This window comes from Alternaria rosae (genome assembly GCF_020736505.1).
Source record: "Alternaria rosae strain MPI-PUGE-AT-0040 chromosome Unknown BKA58scaffold_8, whole genome shotgun sequence".
Taxonomy (NCBI): domain Eukaryota; kingdom Fungi; phylum Ascomycota; class Dothideomycetes; order Pleosporales; family Pleosporaceae; genus Alternaria; species Alternaria rosae.
This window is the reverse complement of record NW_025763577.1, coordinates 1396505-1418503: the sequence shown is the minus strand read 5'-3', so window position 1 is coordinate 1418503 and position 21999 is coordinate 1396505. Positions and strand designations below refer to the sequence as shown.

Below are 21999 nucleotides of genomic sequence, written 5' to 3'. Positions count from 1 at the left end.
TCCACGATTGCATCCCAAGGTTGGACCTTCCCACCATGATCTCATTCGATACTTCCACCAAGCAGCCCCAACCAACAAAACTGCTTCAAAAGAACATCAAAGCAGAAAAAGTCATGAAACACGCATGCGGATGTCGAAAGCTTCTCTAAAAGTCGTTTCTGTATCTATGATTACGTTACGAGGGGTGACGTGCGATCTATGACCCGATTGGCTGCACCCGCCAGGGCTCAAACTAAGCCAGGGGCTCAGAACCGTAAGCAGAGAGAACAAAGAAACCGCCCAACCTCTCTAATTTCCCCCATCTGCGGTTCCCCGGAAGCCTGGTCTCTACCCCGTGTGCGTCTTCTCTTCCTTCCCTGCAACCGCTATGCGTGTCTTGCCCCACCGGAAATCGTCCATCCTCCAAAGCGTGTAGAACTGGGTGCAAACGTTGACGTAGGCTGCAGACCAGGTGTAGGCAACGCAGCCAATAACCGTCTGGACAACATCAACGAACGAGTCGCACGATATGAGGGTGACCAGCAAGTCAAAGACGCGACGGTAGTACTCGAAAGCTACAATATAAAAGATGGTCCGATCGTCAAGGTCACCTGTTAATCTAATGTTAGGAAGATTTCATGAATCATAGCTAGAGTGGTACGTACGGAAGAATCGAGAGATGAGAAGCGCTGGGTTCTGCACCCAGTGCGTCAAAGAAGCCAAAGCAGAAGCTCGCTCCATCCAGCCTGTCGATCTGCGGCTGAGGAGGAGACTGTCGCTTGTGAGCGGCCCTAGCGTCCATCTGCGACGTTGACTGACAAAGACCGAAGGAGTAGTTGGCGCCGTAGTGTACGCCCGCGCACTGAGGTTCACACGCGTCCGGACGTGGGCGTAGTGTGCAATGACGAGACAGACGTGATCTCTGTCTTCACTCATCATGGAACGGACGGTTCGGAACAGACCATCGGAAGCCTTGGGATAGTATCCGAATTTCCCCAGGATGAAATCGCCGCATGTCTCCTCGCAGACCCGCAGTAGTTGACAGCAGCCAGGCAGGCACGTCACCTTTCCGCTTGTAAGACTCTGACGCAGGCGACGCCGATGCTGGCCAACCATGTACTCGGCGTTTTGGTACAGATAGGAAATAGTCCATCCTCCCAGAGCTATGGGGTCTGGTCGGATGTAGCCAGTCACTCCCACGATCTCATCGCCTTCTCTTGCGGTCTGCATCAGACTGTGAACGCATTTGGTGTCGAATCGGGTGTCTGCGTCTATTCCAATAGCGTAGTCCACTTTCTGGATGGATTGGGCCTCGAGGAAGCCCGAGAGCTCGGCGAAAAGTTCGGGCGAGATCATCTTCAGATCGGGGTTTGCCTTGCGCTGGTTGAACTTGTTCAGGAATGTCCGGATCAGGATGATGCCATCTCGTTTGCCGCGATTCTCGTTCTTGATGACGCAAACGATTGGAAGTCCTCGGAATTCACCTTTGATGATTTCAATGTCCATTGGACCATCGTCCCAGGCAGTGTACGCCTCCTTCATGAATGTGCTAGTCGGACGCTCAACAATGTCTTCTTTCAGATGGGCGGAAGTCGTTTTGGTCATGCCCTTGCAGCTAACGCGACCATCGCAAACTACGACGACAGCCTTCTTGTGATCATCCAGCGACTGCTGTTCAGCCAGCGAAACCAACGAGTTCATCATCTCCGCGTACGATTCGTTGTAGCAGCATAGCAGGTAGACCAAGTTCTCTGGCGTTGCGGGGATCTTGATTTGAGGCGGGTTCAATCGCTTTCGAATTAGGGCATTGATGACCATGGTAATTTCGATAAAATCCACAACGGCTCGAAGTATTAGACTCGGAAAGAGGATCCAGGAATACTTCGCCCAATCTGCGAACATGTACATTATGAAAAGGCTGAGTAGCTTTATTAGCAATTCGCATCTTACGCAATGGGGAGTGATGGCGTTGATTGACTTACTTGAACGGTATTAAGATAGTCCATACTACATATTTCTCGATTCTGAGACGACCCGTGTTGACATCTGGTAAATGTTCGATAGCGCTGCTCAAAACCTTGGAGGAGAAAAAGCGCGATCTTTTCTTGAGATTGCCAGCAATCTGAGCGCCCGAGCTCGCGGTATCGAGGACATCCATCTTCATGGGAAAGAGAGGGTGTCCTGTGTTGTGTTGTGGTGAACGGCGAGTGCGGTAGGAGCGACAGACGCTATTCTAGTATTTTGTACAAACGCCATGCACTTTTTGAATTCAGGGTCAAGTGTCAGGGTACGGACGTCAAACTAAGCATCTCCACAATGGAAGTTTGAATAATCTCTAGGACGCCGACTAGGCGATACAGTTTCAGGCGGTGTAACGCAGGGACGCCAGGGACGGTGACAGGGCTGATCACCGAGGTACCTCCAGGCGGCGTAACAGCTTTTGCACGCGTGCGTGGCTTTCCTAAAACGCCATTCTGTGGCTATTTTTCGGGTTGAACATGCGCCAGCTCGGACTTACACCGGTAGGTCCAGACATACGGACCGCTTCACACTTGATTGTACCGAAGCTAAGTCTTGGCGTGTACCGAGACTCGCTCTAGTGTATCAATACCGGGTGAAATTTTGCCATCGCAATACGGTCATGTCTCAGTGGGAATGTGCGTTCAGTAGAGTATCAGATAGGAGTAATTTAGCGAGTTCAAATATAACCTCGTCCCTAAACCATGTCGACTCTTGAAATTCCCGATTACTGAACTTGTCATTCTGCACATCTCAATTTGTACAACCACGAATTATCACCGGATTACGACATTCCCATGGAGAAGTACGATCAAAATGCCGTTGTCGCAATTATCGGGGTGGGATACGTCGGCGAACATCTCATGGAAGTCTTCTCTTCCGCTTTCCAGGTTATCGGATACGACGTCTCGGCTTCTCGAATAGAAAGATTGCGATTGAAGCACTCACGGAGAGACAGTGTCAAATTCTCCATCGATGAGAGAGATTTGAAAGACGCGGCACACTTTCTCGTTTGCGTACCGACCACCCTAGGGCTGAACGGCCAAGTAGATTCCTCACATGTCCGCAGCGCAATAGACATGCTGCAACGTTACGCTACCAACGAGTCGGTAGTGGTCATAGAAAGTACCGTCGCCGTCGGCATGACGAGAGCACTCCTTGGACCGCTGGCCGCGTCGCGCGGCATCTTTGCAGGGATGTCACCAGAGGTAGGATGACATTTTGCTTCGAAAAAACGAGGACTGGCTGACACTCACCAGAGGATCGACCCAGGCCGAATTGAGCCGCCGCCTAAATCAATACCAAAGGTTGTTTCTGGGCTCGACGACATTGCTCCGGGCTCACTGGATGCCATAACACGATTATACGAGACGGTCTTCGATACTGTCGTCCCTGTCAGCAAACCCGAAGTCGCGGAGATGTCAAAGCTGTACGAGAACTGCCAAAGGACGGTAGCTATTGCGTACGCAAACGAGATGTCAGACGCATGCCAGGGACTGGGGATCGACCCGTTCGAAGTGGCACGCACAGCCGCCAGCAAACCTTTTGGGTACCTGCCCATGTACCCGTCATTAGGAATCGGAGGTCATTGCATTCCAGTGAACCCGATCTACTTCATGTCGACGTGCAATCTCCCGTTGCTCCAACAAGCGCACGAAAAGATGATGTCGCGGCCGTCGCGCATCGCCAGCCAGCTTCTTGCAAATATGCTAGACGAGTGCCACAAGAAACATGGTTCGACGCACCGCCCCAGGCTTCTCGTCGTCGGAGTCGGTTTCAAGCCTGGCCAGTCGGACCTGTCACATTCGCCTGGGCTACAATTGCTCAACTACATGCGACAGTCGGGAGAGGTAGATCTCATGTTTTGCGATCCTCTGGTGAACCAGGAGGCGATACCCGAAGTATCAAGATTGGAAGAAGGTTCTTGGAGGCCCGACGTCTTGAGATCGTTTGACACCATCGTAGTAGCGGCGAAACAACCCGGCTTAGACTACACAGTTCTGGAAACCTTGGCAGATGTGCGGATTGAAGTTTGGAACCGATGATGGCTGGCGCAGGCGTCAGAGGCCGACACGTCTTGAGTTGCATTCGCAAAGTGGTTCTATTGGTTGTTTGGCTGGCCCTCTTGTTGTAGAATACGGTTTTCGCCTACTTAATGGTAATACGCACCATTTTTCGTAATCGGTCCGAAGAAGTGATCGTCTGGTTATGGGGTCGTTACCCAAGTCTAAGACCGGCTAATTTTGTTGCGCATTTTGGAGATCGGGCCTAACGGGCGTTTATTTAGTTCATACCGGCGCTTTAGAGCATTGGCCCCTGAGGTTCAGATGTAAGCGGTGTGCAGTCGCACTGCCACCGATGGAAACTCAAACACGGGGCAGACAGACGCGAAGCTCGTCTTACAGCCTTGCGATGGTCGGTATGGATCTAGATAAGCTGGACGGCGCCACATCAGTCAGCCAGATATCCAATTCATCATGAACAGTGCGTTGGGAGCTTACCATCCATTCTACTACACTCCAGTGGGGAATATATGCCCGGTGATACAGCCACTCGTCAACGTTGAGAGTGTCAACTACGGAAGATGTGGACCAGGGGTTAAGGATCCTTCGTGTAGCCGTTGCTGCTCGAAAGATGTGAGTAGTTGAGACCTTGATATATCAACTGCCGTCTTGCTGATCATTTCAAATAGGGCATTCGCATGACACATCCAAACTTTGCTGGTAAACATGCGTGTCTTTGGGACTATGGATTAGCATGCGATGGCACCCAATGGCCTCCGGGATTCAACACATCAGACACTCCTCGGCCCAAGCTGGGAGAAGTTCCCTACGGAACGAAGATCTTCAATTGTAAAGTGGAAAACACACTTGCACTTACATACGATGATGGTCCCCGAGAATGGACAGCAGATTTGCTGGACATCTTGAAGGCCAACGGCGTCAAAGCAACCTTCTACATCAGGACGATCAACCTGTACTGGGAGTTGATAGCCCACAAGTTCGACGAGAGATCTGCGCTTATCAGAAGAATTTATAACGAAGGACACCAAATCGCGGGACATACCTGGGGCCACAAGAATCTGGATAAGATGACTCCGCATCAGCGCAGAGACGAACAGATTAAAGCAGAGATTGTTCTCAACGACATTCTGGGCTTCTTCCCGACTTATATGCGCCCGCCGTTCAATATCTGTGGCCCTGAATGCCAGGTCGAAATGGGGGAACTCGGATACCATGTGGTGAGTTTGCGCAAAGAGGCGTAAAGGACCAAACTAACCGTGCCGAAAGACTGCAGCAGACCTTGATGGACGAGACTGGGAAGGTAATTACACCTACACGGAAGAAAACTTCCTGGAGAAGATCAAGGGCAAGAACCGTAACGGGGTTCGGGCCTGGTTGGGCCTTGCACACGATACCCATGAAGGTACGGTGCATAGATACACGCAGTTCATGATCGACAATGCACGGGCGCATGGATACAAGCTGGTGAGAGTAGGGGAATGCTTGGACGACCCGGAGGAGAACTGGTATCGGGACCCTTTGACAGGTGGGAGGCCTGTTGAAATGCCTCCAAGAGACATGCCGTGATATGTTCTTGTAATTAGCCTTTGAAGATAAGCAATGATCTGAACCAGGAGTCTGCCTGTCAGCAATGCGGGGATGAAAGTCGAAACCGAAAGTTACGTGTAATGTTTACTGAACATGTCGATGATGTTCAAAATGCGATGACGTCCTTGTCGCGTGCGGAGAGTTGTCCGTGCTTTCCGTAAACAGCTGCACCAGCAAGCGTTCATCCTGATACACCAACAACCATGTCTCGCACCGCCATACCACGTGCCGCACTACGTCTTAGCTCAAGAAGTCCGTTCTGTACACCTTCGAGGCCGATTGACGCGCTGAGCCGCAGCCTGTAAGCTTCAATCGCTGCTTTGCGCAAACCCCTCCGCTCACACCACCCAGGCCTATATTGCGCCCAACACCACAATGCTCGTTCCACGCCATCCGGAGCTTCTCCGTAAGCACACAACTACGAAAGAAGGCGGGTAAAGCGAACAAAGCCCATGCGCGAACCGATTCCGCACCACCCGTCAGCAACCCGGGTCCACTCACACCTACCGACGAGGCCTACGATGTCTCGGGCTTGGAGGCACAGATCCTTAAGGCTCTGGAGAAGCTTACACATGACCTCAGCCAATTGCGGAGTGGAGGAAAGATGAACCCCGAAATTGTGGAAAACTTGAAAGTGCAATTGGGCACGGCAGGAAACAAAGAGACCGTGAGACTGGGGGATATCGCACAAGTCGTTCCGAGAGGGAGGATGTTCAATGTCATTTGCGGAGAAGACTCGGTAGGTCAAGCCGCTACCACGACTACAGCGAAGATGCTAACACTATACAGCACGTCAAGCACATCACCAGCGCCATCGCCGCCTCACCGCACTCGCTCACGCCCCTTACACCCGAACCCTCCAACCCACTCACGATCCAGGTCCCGCTCCCTCCACCTACAGGAGAATCGCGTCGCGCAGCCGTCGAGTCAGCCGTCAAAGCTTCTGAGCGAGCAGACAAGCTGATACAACAAGGGCGTCAGGAACACAACAAGAGGCTGAGGAAGTTTGAGCTGAATCGCGATGTGCTGCCGGATGACCTTCAGAAGGCGAAGAAGAAGATGGAGGAGGTGGTGAAGAAGGGACACGAAGAGGTTAAGCGCATCAGTGACGGTGCGAAGAGGGTGCTTGAGAGTCAGTAAATAGATGGAATGGCATACTGCATCGCCGGGAAAGTATAACAGTACCACATTATGATGCGCAAGAGTCCTGGTGCCCCATGCATGCGATCGAGAGGTGTTGCGCCTGAGCAGCGTCGTGTAGACTCTGCCTTAAGTCTGCCTGGTAGAGTCATGCATGTGCTTACACAACTTCTCAGGAATACAGTGGCCAATCGAACCATCACGTACTCCCTCACACAGATGTCACAAGGATTCAATTGGACGATATGGCAGCCAGCATCAACACGAGCAATGCGAGCGGCTCAGCCTCCACAACAGTGCTTGGCGCGACCCCCCGTGCATCATGTGGTGATCTCAAGAATCGGAACATATAGGAGCTCTTTGCCGAAAACAAAGAACCAACCATGTTGTACGAGCATGAACCTCACGATTGAGAGCTATGGCGAAGATCGCAGAGCCAGACTATGTCACCATGGTTAAGTCTGATGGAGCCGACGAAACGAAGGTACCCATGTGCTGATACTAGCAGTTTTTCGCTGAAGCGATATTGACATGAGCAGGGTACTACAATAGCTACAGTGTCCATATCATCGATTGAAAGTGGTGTAATCACTCGCCTACCGGCAGAAGAGGACCTCGAGCTACCAGCTAGCACTGAGCCGAAATCGACCTTTCACATTTACGAGAAGCACGGGTGTCATAAAAGCATCACACCAGATCTCGATCCTGCTCTGGAACGAAGATCTGGTCCAACGATCAAAGAACAAAAAACCTGGCGCAAGGAGAGGAAAGAGCGTCAAGACGTTGGGTTGCCTGGTGTCGAACCAGACGACACCGCTTTCTTCCTTCACCAACCATATCTCTCCTTCCACGTACCGCCTCGCGTCCTTTACACAGGCAGCGATAAGCACACAGCACGCCCTGCTATGTTAATACACGAAGGCTGTTTCTGGAAAGAATACAAGCTCCAACTTCTCCCGTCTACCCCCGGCATACTCGACCCGCGCGGCGTAGTCCCATGGCGTCACAATGGCGGCGACAAAAAGGCAGTCAAGCACGACGACCACAAGCTCAAAGGATACAAAGTGCGGACGTGGAGGTTGTGGGGTGAGACGGGCAAAGAACACGTTCACTCCGTCAAAGCCATCCGCACGACGGGCGAAGGACGGGATCCCGATGTTATTGCCAGGACGAATGGCAAGTCTGGAGAACCTGCTACAGCCGACGAGGTGGTGTATCTGCGGTGGAACAGCCCTCTATCGCGTCATACGAGATGCTATCACTTCCAGTATGCTGGTGTTGACTTCTTCTGGAAAGGAACAGGTACTGTCAGAGAATCTCGTTTGTGTGGTTTCTTGTTGCGGTTCAACCACATGAAGCTAGTCGCTAGGCTACCTGTCGCCGGAGAGAAGAAAGAGGAATGGGTTGAGCTATGTTTGGGGATATACACATCGTCTGTTGCGAGTAGGAAGAGTGGTACTTTGGAGTTCTTTGATGCTGTTATCTTGCGTTTGGTCGATGAATATGCGCCTGAGGTGCTTGCTCGGAGTAAGCATGGAGAGAAACAGGAAGAGGAGAGTGCGAGGATCTTGCGAATGAAGAGAAGTAGGCTGTATCAGGTGTTTGTCGCTACTGCTATGTGTATGATCAAAAGCGAGAAGGAAAAGAGACATACTTTGTTGGATTTGCTGGTGAATGTTGCTGAGGGTGGTGCAGGTGGCTAGTCGTGCGGGTTACGTTTCTTTTGAACATGTACGCAAGTTCAGGATATACCATCAGGCCCATCAGCGAAATCATGGCAATGCAATCATGCAGTTTGAGTGTAAAGTGTGTTGGTGTTTTGATGAAGCCTCGGCTGGTCTTGCTATCGATAAGCCATGCGCTAAACATGGAGGTCATGACGTGGGACATGGCCATTTCTCAGAATTCCACGACGCCACTTTCCTCCAACATCCCATCTCCTTTCACCGACTCTCCTGTATGCCCGCATTTGCATTTCCGAGACAGTACATCTGCGCACGCTGTTTGCGCACGAATCGAAGACCCAATGTCTTCGTTCCATCCCGAGCCACGGCGGGAAGGCCTCTGAGGCGATATGGGCAGACGGCAACACAGCGCAAAGAGGAGGATGACGGAAAACAGGAGCAGAATGCCTCGGGAAAGAATGGCAATGGGTCAGGAGCGGACGCTGAGAAGGAGGAAGGCGCTTTCACGCGACGAATGCGGAACATGAGCGAAGAAGCGCTGGAATCGGGAGGCCATGGCGCTATCAAAGCTGTGGAAGAGGCAGGCTTCAGTGCAGACCTCAAGGCACAGCTCGAACAGCGAATTGCGTCTGCAAACCTGAGGTCTTCTGAAGCAGAATTGCCCGCCTTCGCCTCCCGCCACACGCGCGAGCTTGCCACCACAGAAGCCTGGACGGGCACCGAGTCTATCCACGATGCGAGTCTTCGTATGCTGAATGACGCTAATAAGCCACTACGACTCGGGCGACCAGCAAAGATGCCCGGCGTGCCGATACCCCAGTCGATAGATACCGGACATGCTCGGAGCAAGGAGGGGCGTGGCTTGAGATTGGCCAACGCACGCGACAGGAGTACCGTATACGCTGCCATCAACGAAGACGAGAGTATAGAGGCTTTTGACCGAGAGAAGCGGTTGCAGGACCTCAAAGACCGCTTCGAACCAGGTGCGCGTACCATTGTTCCTGGCTCCATCCAAGGCATCGCATCTCTTGCGAACAAGAGAATCGAAGATGCCATCGCTCGTGGCCAGTTCAAGAACATCCCGCGTGGAAAGAAGGCCAACATTGAAAGAGATTACAACGCATCGAGCCCCTTCATCGACACGACCGAATACTTCATGAACAAGATTATACAAAAGCAAGAGATTGTACCGCCATGGATCGAGAAGCAGCAAGAGCTCACTTCGGCAGCAAGCAAGTTCAGGAGTCGACTACGGGCAGACTGGAAGAGGCATGCTGCGCGCGTGATAGCTAGCAAGGGCGGGTCGCTACTGGACCAAATCAAGACAGCTGAGGCATTTGCAAAGGCAGAGCTGATTGCCAACCCTCTGAGAAGGAAACAACAAGAGACGCTCACCACTGTGGATGATGACGGGCACATGTCACAGATCACTTTGTCAGGAGGACTGAAGGTAGACTCAGGTGAAGGGTCCAACGCGGAACCAGTAGTCATGGAAGAAGTCGTAGCAAAAAAGGTTACATTTGATGCGTCTCCAGAAGCTGTAGCACAGGACCCGGCAGCAGCTACCGTAGCAGAAACAACCACCCAAACCCTGGAAGTACCTGTTCAAGCTCCCGAACCAACAGTGGCACCAGCGCCGTATCCCTTCCGCGACCCAGATTGGGAACGTATTGAAAGCAGCTACTGGAAAGTCGCCATCAAGGACCTCAACGACAAGGCGCGCAGCTACAACCTCCTCGCACCCGAGCTAGCAAAGCGACCCTACTACAATCTGCAGCGCGAGCTGAACTCCTGCTTCGCCGACGTTGCGCCCCAGCTTGCCGGGGCCATCCTCGAGCGCGCACGCAAACCGCCCAAGAAAGCAGATAGTTGGCAGAGCTCTGGCCAGAAGAGCGTGCTCGACAACATCATTGGAGGGCCAGTTCGCGTGCGAGATGAGCGCCGCGAGAAGCAGTATGGGTTCCGCCAATTTTGGAAAGACCTCTGGGCCGACAAGTCCAGCAGCCCTTATTGAGCCACTCGCCACCAAGGCCGATCCTCGCATTCTCATGCCCGCGGACTCCGAAACGTCTGTCACCGTGTCCTTGAACCCACTCGCTCACCGTTGTAGCTACTGCGCCCTTGCTGCACGACATCGAGAGAGGGGAACATGATCGACACGCGTATACGCTTTCGCCTATCCCTGGCTGTGCTCCGCGTAGCGACCTCGAGGCCAGTGATCAGCATCGTGTTTCCAGGTTTCAAAGCTCTTGTCCACGCCTGTCATGAGGCATATGCACGTATTTTCGAATGGGGATGGATCTACATCTTTTGACCCGGAATGAGCGGTGCCCCCTGCTACCGACGCCCTGGGTCGATAACGCAGGCGTAAGGCGTCGGGAGTGCCGTGACGGGCAGGGGGGTTAGGCAGAGTGCTACAGCCGTACACCCACCACAATAACACCGACAGCATACATCCATGGGATTTCGCAACTGCCTAATGTCCCAATCTGTCGTCAGCTGCATGATCTGCGGAGCTCGGCGAGTCCGCCTTACGTAGGAGGAAGTGAGGCGTTGTTGCTTCGAACCTGCTTACCGGGAACCACGTTTCTCAGATTCGAATACGCTGAGTACGCGAATCTCGATGGTCGCGTATGGCCAACCATTAGTCTTTCATGTACGCAAGGACACGGTGCTTGGTCGAGCTGACCGGGTCCGGCACCTCGGCTCGGATGCATTGTTACTCAACCGGGCAGTACCTGCATATATTTTCTCGGGTCGTTCAAGCGGTAGTTCCAAGCGGTAGTTCCATGCATTTTTTCACTCTATGACCAAGCGTCGTAGAGCTTACACGAACCCGGTAGCCTGTTAGCGTGTAGACATAGGCCGAGGAAGAAAGCAAGATTATGCTGATTATCGGTGTGCATGTCGCTTTCTCAGCACCTCGCGTGTATGTGTGTGTGTGTGTGTGTGGATGACGGATGATGGACCGCAGCGGAGTACGCCGCTGTGTTATGATTGTCGTGTCTTTTCGGCTCCGGATTCTTGGAGTATGTCGCCGATATCAGGGTCTTCCTCTGCCAATTACGCCTTTATCATGGTGGTCGGAATTCTTTTACTGGTTGCTTCATGAAAAGAATCAAAACACATGCAGTGATGTTTGGGTCACCGGTAACGGGGCTTGAGGGTGTGCTCTCGATACGAGTTTGTATAGCTGAACCCCGCGAGTAGATTAGTTTCGTATGTTCTACCCGCCAGGCGTAGGATGTTGTGATCTGACGTCGGTTGTCACGCTTGAGTTTGCGGGATGCATGATCCACATATGCACTAACAAGTAGCCGATGTGCCGGGCGGCATTGCCTGAGAGCATCAAAGCGATCAAGACGTCAGAACACTTTGTCGTTTGCTTCTTCCGTGTCATGTGGGGTAGTGGAGTAGCCGCCCCTGCCCTATACGCCCTCACGATAGTGCATGCTGCACCCGCATTCACATCTCAGAAGAACACATGAACGGTACGCAAAAGCAACATGACTTTCCCAGAAAGAACGGCTGTCGAATCATTCCAAAGCACAATTGGTGGAACAACCCAGCCCTTTCAGAAAAGAAGTGACATTGGCGATCCCACCCCATTACCATCCCCACACCTCCATCCAGCCAACTAACAACATACGTCTAACCATATCGCGTAATCCTACTTTCCATCGTATTCAAAAGCGGTAACGAATGTGCCCATTTCCTTCTTTCGCAAGTTCCCAAAAGGGAATGAGCATACTAACAAGCTATACCGCTTCTCGCGACCCCAATGCCTCTCTCTGATGAATGTGATAAGACCCGCTTTCTTTGTGGTACATCGGTACCGAACTGAACCACCACGTACCCACCCACACCTGTGGCAGCTGTCACAGCGTATACGGTCTAGCCCGTCAGCCTAGCCACGCACGGTAGCGGTGCTGGGTGCCACACCCACGTTGAGGGCACTGTCACTGCGCGTTCTGCTGTGGTGATTCGTGCCGGTGGACGAGTGCCTCTTCTCCTTACGGACCGTGGTGCGCTGGCGTACGGTGTTGCCGATCTTCCGTTCGGTTCCGGTCACGATCCGCGCGTTGGGTAAGGCTGCATCCACGTCGACGTCGTTTGCGTTGGAGCGAGGGCTTTCCTTCTTCGATACGCTCTGCTTGTTTCCTGTGTGATTGCTGCTCTTGCCAATGCAGGTCTTGTTGGTAGCGCCGACGGCTGTCGTCTTGCCTGCACCGTCATATGGCTGGCAGAAGCAAATCCGCAGTATGTGCCCGGCAAGCGGTCCGAGGACCCCTACGTCGCGCCGAGCTGTGGGTTGACGGGGGTGTATTCGTTTCTTTCTGGACCTGGTTGTAGCCTCACCTGCGCAGCTCCGAGGCATGCTCACGTATGCGGTTGCTGCGGCTCTACGGTTCGCAGCCTTTCGCTTGCGAAGAACTCTTCCTTTTCCGGACGAGGTGCAACTTGCGATGATAGCCGTGATCAATCGGGCTCTGTGGAACCTCACCTCATATTTGAGATCCTCGGCAAATGATCGAGCTGATCTACGAGGTTTGTAGCGCGGCCGTGCCTTCGGCTTCTCGTACGAATGACGTGGTCTGGAGCAAGGCGCAAGACTTTCGGTTTGCGCTATCCCGTCACAGCCTTGGACTAACGGTGCAGGCAAGATGAACGACTCTGTGGAGCCAACTGTAGAGTCGATCTGCGACTGCTCAGGGCGTCTGTAGTTGTGATAGAACCGTAGGTGCACAGGGAGCGGAACCGACGACGTGGGTGGTGTGGTCATTGGCCTCAAAGAGGGCCTTGGGGGTGGCAGACATGTCGTTGTCGGGAACGCATGATAGGTGGCAGGCGTGGTTTTGTTATCGTAGTACAATGTGGTTGCAGTGGGTGAGCCGCTCAAATCCGAAGCGCTCGTAGTGCCTGGCGTCGAACTACCCTCTGGCTGGATAAGATTGCCGGACGGCGAGAAGAATGAAATCTTCGGTGTGTCGTAGTTGGGGCGGACGATACCCGATGCTGAAGCTATTGGTAGTAAAGACGTCAACGCGGATGAGGTGATTGAGCGACGCGGGGGTTCTGCCTCAGTAACTTGATTTGGCTCGGGAGGTGACTCAGAGAGTGACGCTTGCCGTTCTAGCTCGGCCATCTGCGGAGTAAACCATACTGGCGCGACAGGTGTGGGTGAACGCGAAGGACGCACTGGATGAGGGAAGTCGTGCTGAAGGTCAACGTCGACACCGACTACCGTTCCCGAGTAGGAGGTAGACATGGTACTACAGAAGCTCGCATTGTGACTAGCCTCCGTCGCGTGGTCATGCTGTGTCAGTGAGTGGGTATTCTTACTCGCACCATAAAACGTGTGTCCAGCTGAGACGTTATTGTTGACCTCGTTTGATAGCATTAGTACTTCAGCGCTACCGCCATCGTGCGCCCAATCGCGTGGTTCCGGGAACACAAGACGCACAGAAGAGGACCGTTTACGCGGGCGGGCTGTAGCCGACGGTGGTAGTAGCTTCGATACGGCTCCAAATGCCGTTTGCGACTCGGGCGTATATGGGTCGACGTCAGAATTGGAGACTATCGTATGAGCTGAAGAACTAGGATCAGCCATGGAAAACTGCCCATTTCTGGCCTGATGTTCAGAAGCTAACACTTTAGTCGTGCTTAGGGTCTGGGATGCAGCAGGGAAACGATATGGCGTGTCAAATGTGTCATCGCCCAGTTGAGACATGTCAGATGCCTGTAAATGGCTTTGTAGACTATCCTCGCTCGCACCCGGCCGATCGCTTTGGTTCTTAACGAGCGACATCTGCATCGAGGACGACCTAGACCGGGTCCTTGAGGCAGCTCGAACATTGTGTATAACGCCACGAAAGAAGGCTTTGACATTGCTGGTATTCGCGTCGCCGTCGGTCCTGCCATTCCGACAGGTAATAGATTGCGATGGCCTAAGACTGGGAAACTCGGATGGGATTGCGGCATCATCAGCCCGGAACGAGTTGCTGTTGTTCTTGCACAGGGGCAAATCGTGTGTATTATTCGGTGCTTTTAGCAGATGTCCTCGCTGCGCGTCTTCTGTGATGCGCTGGAGAACAAGTCCTTCTGGTGTGTATGGGATTCTTGGTGACGAGCGCGTTGGCGAGGCATTTTCCACCACACGGAGTGAAGGGAAGCGGCCCACGCTGAGGAGGGAGCCATGAGAGTTTAGCGTCGAGTAGGAACCTTGCTCCACAATAGTGGCTAGAGGCGCGCCATTGGAGCGATTTGCGAGCCGAACGGCAAGATTGTAGGGAACGCCTCGAGCTCTGGCCTGCTGCTGATATTCCATGTCATGCTGCATATCTCCGGTCCCGGTAACATCGTGGCGGATATAATCATCGTGATCTTGTGCGATGTGATGCCGGTCGCGCCCTTGGCCTTGCGATTGCGGTTGCATTTGCGACGAGCTCGTGTCTAGGAAAGCTCTGTGATAGGCGAACGGATCCGGCTGCATGGCATGGATCGATCGGAAGGACGGATTGGCGTTGGTCTCGTTCAACGGATCTGATGCAGCTGGGCCACATATTGATTCCTGGCCGTTGCTGCGGTCCATTAGACTGGCGTCGCAGGGCTGTGCTGTGGGCATCATGCTCATGTCCTGTCATCGATATTGCCAAAGGTGAGATCCGATCGATGCTAGACCATAATGTGCATGAGTGTGGGACCCTGCTGATAGCAGAGCAACTCTGTTTGTGCGCTGCAGGGCATCCTGGGAAGCAGCAGGCCGTCCGCAGCGCCCTTTCCGAGGTCGTATGGTTTAGGCAGGAGCAGCCATGACCTGCTCCTGTGCAACCGCCCTGTCGTATCTTGTGGCGGCTCACTCACTACTTGGAGGGCATGACCAAAGACACGGTATTCGCCGACTCGAGACTCCCAAATCGTATGACCATTGCAGTCAGTCTAGGATACAGCTCCAGTGTTTTCAGTCCTAGCAAAGGGAACATGTTCGACGCCGCTGTGTGCGGAGGGCCATCCAATCATAATGCTCTGTACTCGGCGCCCCAAGCCCCATGACCCTTCCTAGAAATGGCGATAATGCGCAGAAGCAAAACTGCTGCTGTGCTTCTTCGAACTCAACGTCGGACCCTCCCGTACGCAAGTGCATCGGTCCAACTTGCTCGTGGCGGCTTCTCCTGCATGTATGCAGACCCTATGCCCCAGCCTACCTGTCTTTGGCTAGCGCCGCTGTGAGATCATGCCCCTTATCCATGCACAGAGCGCTTATCCATGATCGATTGCACATGCATAAGCTTGGCGAAAGACTCTCGAAGACCATCTCCGCATTTCGCAAATGACTCCGTCGAGAATGGTGGTTTTGCATAGCTCCCATGGCCTCTGTTTACAGGTTGCACAATCAGAGCCTAATGATCGGCAAAACAAGCCGGGTCCGTACAACCAAGTTGGCGACGGGAACAAGTGGGTCGTGCCGCTTACATTGTATACAATGCGTTGAGCAGACGAACCAGTCCACTTATCCAGGTTCGCCGACACGGAAGCAGACTGGTTAGTTTGATGCAGTCTCCACAGAAGCGAAGTACTTAAGGCTGGGGTAGCGATGAGTTGGCCAGGCTCACCTTGGAAAGTGTGGCCTATCATGGCCGTGACAGTGATCAGCTATGTTCCCAGCACATGTGGCTGGCCATACGTTCTCTTCTCCATGTACCTCCATCGATCATCGATAAAGCCTAGGATAGGCTGGTACGGTTGAATTGCAGAAGTGACTTCCAGCCCACACCCTCCACGAGCTCTTAGAGCTACTGCTGCAGCGGATTGGATACGGAGAAGCCGCCGACTTATCCATCACCGATGGAGTGGAAGGCAACAAGCGATATGTCAGCTATGCAACCCACTCAGCCGGTACGAGTGCACTGAGTATACTCGAAATAGACACGGGATGTGTGTAATTGTCGTCGACCTAGGAGCCAGCATGACGACGGTACGCAAAGGGTAGCTTTTCCAGGTAGCTGACCGGTATTGGCCTTCGTAAAATTCACTTCGCGGCGCGTACCAGCCGTGCGCTGGCTGTAGAGTCGTTTGGCCCGGGCTTAGCCGGGCTGGAGGAGGCTGCATTGCGCGGCAAAACCTTCCATTGCTTCCAGAAGCTGTTGGACTTGTTAAAAGTTCGATAAACAAAGTCCACCCAGGAGCGACGTGCGCATTTCAATGTCGAAACCTATGTTTGTGAGATTGTGCACGTCTGTCCGGTCGATTGTGCTGTATTGGGTTGCACGCTCTCCAGTAGTGATGCTCATCGAGCCCTCGACAACGGCCTTGAGCCAGGCTTACTGGCTTCATCGGATTCTTGTCCGTTACCCTGCACCTGACGGAGATCCTTACCTTCAGTAGTTGAGAGCGGATACAGCGAGTATCACGTCGATACGTGGTTGACAGTTAGATTGCCTTCGGGCGTGCTGAAACTTTAAGTAGCTTGCATATCTCGCATAGACTACAATTTGTCGGTCTCTAAGTCTGGACCGGAGTATTGATATCATGTGGAGGCTTGACTCAGTCCGGGCCGTGCTGTCTTGCACCCACGTCATCCAACTGTGATGCTCTTTCTTCGAGCGTCTCTCGTCCGCAAGAGCTGGGCTTGACGAGCCGAGTTCCTTCCACTTCGCCCAATGCGCCACACTCGTGAGCCATGTAGTCGTACGCTCCACGCTTGGGTGGCATTGGCTGATCCGAAAGGTCTTCGAAGCAGTCATCTCCCTGCCGACCGTAGATGCTTGCCGTATTCCTGTCTGACCAGCGCTCAAGTCCGTCGACCTGATTCTCGGGATTATATCAGGTCCTCGAATCACCGGCCAGATGATCGCAGTGCGGATGTTGTTTTGTCGTTAGGCTAAGCTATACTATCGCTAATTTAGCTAGTGCCAACAGGAGGGTATAATGATGTGGAGAGATCTACAGGTCGTTATGAATCGCTACACGTACATGGATCTGAAGCTATGTCCTCGCGGCAAATCAGAACAGCGGCTTTCAACGCATCTACCTGCCGTTGCTGCACGGGAGGATACGCGAGACCCATGTGATCCACCCTGTCCACGTCAATAGATCGGCGCTGGCCAGGCATAACAACTAAGATTCGCTAGCTGCATGTGAAGCCACCTCGAGGGCATGGCGCCTGGGCCAGGCGAGTAAGGGTGGGAAATAAATATTTCTCGAATCGGATCTCCATTCTCTCATGATGTGGCGTATGCGCCGCGTCACAGCGGAAGGAAAGAGGACGGGACGGACCTTGATTGTCACATGACAGCGACTCCATAGGATCTTCCTCCACGGTTGTCGACTCCCGGTATAAGACAAAGAGATCTGACTTTCTGTCACCCATATCTATTTTCATCTGAGCTGCTCCTTTCGTACCATTGGCGTGATGAACGATCCTTTTAGGGAACGTCGCCTTACCACGACCTTGCCTCCTCTTTCCCAGAGTGCGAGCAAGAGCGAGATCTGCAATCGACTTAAACTCAGTGAGAGTACACACAAACTGCTCCTCGTAAGTCTCCGCCTGACGATGGAAAGTCGTCTGCTAACCCACACGCCTTTTACAGGCCGAAGCTGTGGTTGCTAGGAACGCGTTGAGCTCGAACCGCTACAATTTGACAGAGCAATCGAGGGCAGACCCCTCTGTAGCGGAACCATATAGATGGGACGAGTTATCCGAAACGTCAAAACATCTGCATATTTTGATGATCGTCCGCGATGCTTGCGCCGAAACGAGACCATATTATGACATTGGTCGTTACTGTACTCAGGTCAACGAAGAGAACTGGGTCGCTAGATGGTACCTTTGGCATAGCTTCCGTTACAGGTAGGTTGACTAAGGTTGTCGTACAGTTGAGAAAGACGCTGATCTTTGCAGAGACAACCGACCAAGGGAGCGAATTCCTCCTAATAATAACGGTAGGTGTATTTCTGAGTTGAGGAGCAGACATATCGTATCGTATCTGGTGCAGGTCAGCTAACGGACCCTAGGAGCGCAACCATACTATGATCCAGCGCGCGACTATTACCGCGGACGATGACCCTAGCTTTCAACTCCAGGAACATGTATACTTGCGACGGCATCTCTTATTGTAGATGTTGTAGATGTCGCGTAGGTTCGGCCAATGTTGGATGATGTAGGTGTTGCGGTTTCGGTCTGCTCAGAGGATCTGTTCGCTCTTCGGGTGTGCTCATCGTCCATCCTTGCCCTTCGTTTCCGTGTTTTAATACTTGCTTAAGGCTTCCCCTTTGGACTCTCGATGATTCAATATTGCTGGTCGCAACAAACGCTCATTCCAATTTCGGTTGTTGTTGGTCGCAATCGTTCCTGCGTTTCGGGGATTGATGACGTCCTCTCTTGCTTTGCATACTTCTTCTGCATGCGCAACGTGTTTTCTTGTTACTTCAATATTCATACCCTCAGTCGCTGCATTCAAGCTGCGCCGTATGATACCGCAACCTTTGAAAGAAACGAAGTGAGGATGAGGTTGTGAAAGAAATGTCCCTGGTCGAGTTACTCAATAGGTGGGGCCTTTCCAGGTCAGGGGTCCAGTGCCTGCCGAAGCAGCCCGGGCTGGTGAGAAGACGTTCCCTTTGGCAAGTGCGATGGACCGACGGTTCTGAGCCCTTACCAAACATTGCGAGCCTTAAAAGTAGCGGTGTAGAGATTCCCCCTGACAGTGCTTTGCGTCAAGGGATCCGAGAATTGTCGGCGTTGTCCACCTTCGGACCCGATGAGGTATTGATCATACATATGGTTTGTAGCTTTCAGCATCACTTTCGGTCATGGCGAACCATTTTCGTGGAACGCGTGTAGATCATTGCGGATTTGCGCATTAACCGACGTACATGGCTGTTAGATAGACATGAGCAGTCCCAACATCACTTGCCTCACTCAGTACAATTGCTATGTATCTCCGGAAAGTATCCGTATTTCAAAGCATGGCTTGCGATTGTTCCACGAAAATACCTAGCTGTCGTCTGATCGATACAAGCCCCATCTCCCAAACGCCTTCGCTATGCAAATCAGAAAGATCCTCAGCTTTTGAAAGGTATAGCCCGCATATGAGATCAAGCAGTCGCAGGCGCCGTATTGCGTGCAACTTGTTCCTGGAGCGCTTTCTTGTATTGACTCCGCGCAGCGTCGATCGCTCGAATCAATGGATCGATAATCTGGTTGACAGCCTTCGCACCCCCTCTTATAGCTCCGGGGTCGAACTTCCTCTTCTTCCTCTCTCGCTGGTTGGCGAACTCGTTCTCTTTCCGCGCATGCTCGATCCTCGCTTCACGCTCTGCTTCTGCCATGTCGGCTACCGCCTTGATACGGTCGAGCGACTTGTCGAGCGTCTCAATGAGACGTGCAATCTCGCCCGCGCGGTCGGGGTCTCCTGAGTAGAACACGGCCCAGAAGTAGTGCAAGAACTCGACTGTTGTGTTGTGGGTCATGGTGAGATTTTCGAGGACAGCTTCTGAGACGTGAAGCTCCTTTGCGCGCTCGCTGGTAGGAATGGCTTTGGATGATGTGTAGTCATCGTTGTGCAGGTGACGTTTCCTGACAGCCGCTATGATTTGTGACGAGGCAGCGGTTCGTGAGGATTTACTGCCAACTTTGGTCTTCTTAGGAGCCGACTCCTCCTCGTCACTACTACTTTCATCGTCGATATCGATCGTGGAATGGAGATCGACGCGCGAAAGCTGACCGTTGCCGCCAAACTTGCGAAGGTCCTGCTGCAACGTCGAGAGGGCCTGTGCTGGAGTACGTTTGGTGTAGGTCGCAGCACTGGTGGAGGTATGCACGCTCTGGCCGGCGGAGAAGAACCGGCTTTGGTCCTGTACGCGGAGAACGACCCTGTTGTCATCATCTGCCCGCTGTAGATCCCGCAACTGCAGCTCCTTGTATGTCTCTTCATCTACTCCGACGGGTCCATGGCGACTCGCGTCTGAAGGTGGCACTTCTTTCATCATCTTTTCGCTCATGCGATTCAAGACTCGGAGAATGGGCGCCTTCTCATAATTGGTCGGGTTCATAGTCCAGTCGGGCCGGTTACCTTGTTTCTGGCTGTGATTCTGTTCATTCGCCTCGATGTTGATGAAGTTGGGGATGGAAGCTGCAAGCAGATCCTGGTTGTCTGCTGTCTCATCGTAAGATAAATACTTGTCAAGCTTAGGATCAAGCACATCCTTTTCTTGGATGCGCTCGCCCTTGAGCTTCTTCATCAAACGACTGTGGAAGAACCTCTCCCAGAAATCACCCTCGCTCAACTGGGGCACGTTCTCATTGTAAGCCTTTTGCACGATTGGATGCTGCCTGAACAAGAGCTCAATCTGCTCTTTGGTCAAGCTTAGCATGAGAGTGCCGTTGACGGACTTTGATTTGATGACGGACAGCACGTTGTAAGTTCCTGTAGCCTGCGACTTTTCCGTTGCATGTGATCTCAACATGTGCACGCGTGTAGACCAAAATTGCATAGAGAATTGTAAGACACCGACGGAATCAGGCTTCTCCGCGAGCGCTCGGTCGAAGCGTTGACGAAGGGCTGGATTCGAATTGAGCAGCGACATCTGAAGCGTTGTATCCGCAAGCAGCTTCGCGTCATCGTAGTTTTCCTCGTTGTCTTTGCCACCAGCGGTCACAGTCTGCGCCATAGCCATGGCAGCTGAGGCGCTGCTGTCCCCTCCATCCTTGCCACCAGCAGCAGGAGCCGGCGACGGATCGCTCTGCTGTTTGGAGGCCTCGATCCATTTGCGCAATAGACTAGTTATGTTTTGTTGGTCGTCGCGGGCGGTAGCGGAGGTGAATGTGAGGGTGTGGTTACCAGCTAGGGGAGCTGGCTCAGGTACGACGATTTTGATAGAGGCCTTGGCAGCGGTCGCGGGCGTCTGCTGGAGGTCTAGAGAGTATCAGTGATGTATAGGGTCTTTCTCATGAGGCTTCAACATACTGCCAATATCTGCTATGGCTATGGACCACGGAGCAGGCGCATTAGCCGTGCCACTGGTCGACTTCCAGGACACCGTCTTGCCATCCGCAGACACTGCGACTCTGCCGTTGTCCTTCTTGTACTGGGCAGCAGCGTCGGCCATGATGGCGGGGTGTGATGTCGCGGCGATCAGTGAGGCATGCCTGGCTTGAGGCTGACGCGGTACTAGCTTGTCTGGGTTTCCCCAGATTCACGCGTCGCACGTGACTACGCATTAGCGAACGGCATAGCAGCCGCTGAGGCTGTCAGGCAAGGCTGTACCCTACTCCGAAACTCAATTCGATGTTCCGCTACAATGCGTCCACTGTTTGAGGAGCCCGTATGTATGTGGCCTCCTCATCCTCTTCGCCAACTCCGGAGTATTAACCGGACGCGCATCTGCAAACATGGTGCATGGCTCGCATCAGCCAAGAGAGGTCACACACCAAGCGCAACGGATACATATCCGCGCCATGCAACGTCAGAAGCCGTCAGAGGCTGCATGCGAGTTACATAAGGCCTGCCCTGCTATTGGCTGGTGTTGCGAGAACACTGGATGAGCGACCACTTCGTCATATCGCA

General features: G+C 52.9%; 7 protein-coding genes across 7 annotated transcripts; 4 read left to right on the top strand and 3 right to left on the bottom strand.

Annotated features, from left to right (window-relative positions):
* Positions 1-153: 153 nt before the first annotated feature.
* BKA58DRAFT_228683 (chitin synthase) lies at positions 154-2469 on the bottom strand. Its single transcript, XM_046166427.1, has 3 exons — positions 1962-2469; positions 645-1897; positions 154-590 (listed from the first exon to the last, which is right to left on the bottom strand). Exons 1-3 carry the CDS (start codon positions 2141-2143, stop codon positions 328-330), a joined length of 1698 nt encoding a protein of 565 aa, XP_046022794.1. The 5' UTR covers positions 2144-2469; the 3' UTR covers positions 154-327.
* A 326-nt stretch (positions 2470-2795) lies between these two features.
* On the top strand, positions 2796-5588 carry BKA58DRAFT_413500 (vi polysaccharide biosynthesis protein vipA/tviB; the record flags this gene model as incomplete). Its single annotated transcript, XM_046172427.1, has 4 exons — positions 2796-3206; positions 3258-3899; positions 4691-5239; positions 5289-5588. The coding sequence occupies 4 exons, from the start codon at positions 2796-2798 to the stop codon at positions 5586-5588; spliced, it is 1902 nt and encodes a 633-aa protein (XP_046022793.1).
* Positions 5589-5812: 224 nt separating this feature from the next.
* Positions 5813-6749, top strand: BKA58DRAFT_413499 (ribosome recycling factor domain-containing protein; the record flags this gene model as incomplete). Its single annotated transcript, XM_046172426.1, has 3 exons — positions 5813-5910; positions 5961-6348; positions 6399-6749. The coding sequence occupies 3 exons, from the start codon at positions 5813-5815 to the stop codon at positions 6747-6749; spliced, it is 837 nt and encodes a 278-aa protein (XP_046022792.1).
* A 2208-nt stretch (positions 6750-8957) lies between these two features.
* Positions 8958-10448, top strand: BKA58DRAFT_413498 (uncharacterized protein; the record flags this gene model as incomplete). The annotated part of the gene is made up of 1 exon (XM_046172425.1): positions 8958-10448. The coding sequence occupies one exon, from the start codon at positions 8958-8960 to the stop codon at positions 10446-10448; it is 1491 nt and encodes a 496-aa protein (XP_046022791.1).
* A 1640-nt stretch (positions 10449-12088) lies between these two features.
* On the bottom strand, positions 12089-15273 carry BKA58DRAFT_228521 (uncharacterized protein). The gene has a single exon (XM_046166425.1). It carries the CDS (start codon positions 15066-15068, stop codon positions 12342-12344), a length of 2727 nt encoding a protein of 908 aa, XP_046022790.1. The 5' UTR covers positions 15069-15273; the 3' UTR covers positions 12089-12341.
* Positions 15274-17696: 2423 nt separating this feature from the next.
* Positions 17697-18469, top strand: BKA58DRAFT_228468 (uncharacterized protein). Its single transcript, XM_046166424.1, has 3 exons — positions 17697-17969; positions 18025-18284; positions 18336-18469. Exons 1-3 carry the CDS (start codon positions 17847-17849, stop codon positions 18436-18438), a joined length of 486 nt encoding a protein of 161 aa, XP_046022789.1. The 5' UTR covers positions 17697-17846; the 3' UTR covers positions 18439-18469.
* A 1059-nt stretch (positions 18470-19528) lies between these two features.
* On the bottom strand, positions 19529-21541 carry BKA58DRAFT_413496 (uncharacterized protein; the record flags this gene model as incomplete). Its single annotated transcript, XM_046172424.1, has 2 exons — positions 19529-21348; positions 21400-21541. 2 exons carry the CDS (start codon positions 21539-21541, stop codon positions 19529-19531), a joined length of 1962 nt encoding a protein of 653 aa, XP_046022788.1.
* Positions 21542-21999: the final 458 nt, after the last annotated feature.

Coding starts and splice junctions, on each gene's coding strand:
- BKA58DRAFT_228683 (XM_046166427.1), bottom strand. CDS start 2,143: ATGAAGATGGATGTCCTCGATACCGCGAGCTCGGGCGCTCAGATTGCT. Junction 1,898..1,961: donor ACTATCTTAATACCGTTCAA/GTAAGTCAATCA, acceptor AAAGCTACTCAG/CCTTTTCATAATGTACATGT. Junction 591..644: donor TCTCATCTCTCGATTCTTCC/GTACGTACCACT, acceptor TTAGATTAACAG/GTGACCTTGACGATCGGACC.
- BKA58DRAFT_228521 (XM_046166425.1), bottom strand. CDS start 15,068: ATGAGCATGATGCCCACAGCACAGCCCTGCGACGCCAGTCTAATGGAC.
- BKA58DRAFT_228468 (XM_046166424.1), top strand. CDS start 17,847: ATGAACGATCCTTTTAGGGAACGTCGCCTTACCACGACCTTGCCTCCT. Junction 17,970..18,024: donor GTACACACAAACTGCTCCTC/GTAAGTCTCCGC, acceptor CGCCTTTTACAG/GCCGAAGCTGTGGTTGCTAG. Junction 18,285..18,335: donor TGGCATAGCTTCCGTTACAG/GTAGGTTGACTA, acceptor TGATCTTTGCAG/AGACAACCGACCAAGGGAGC.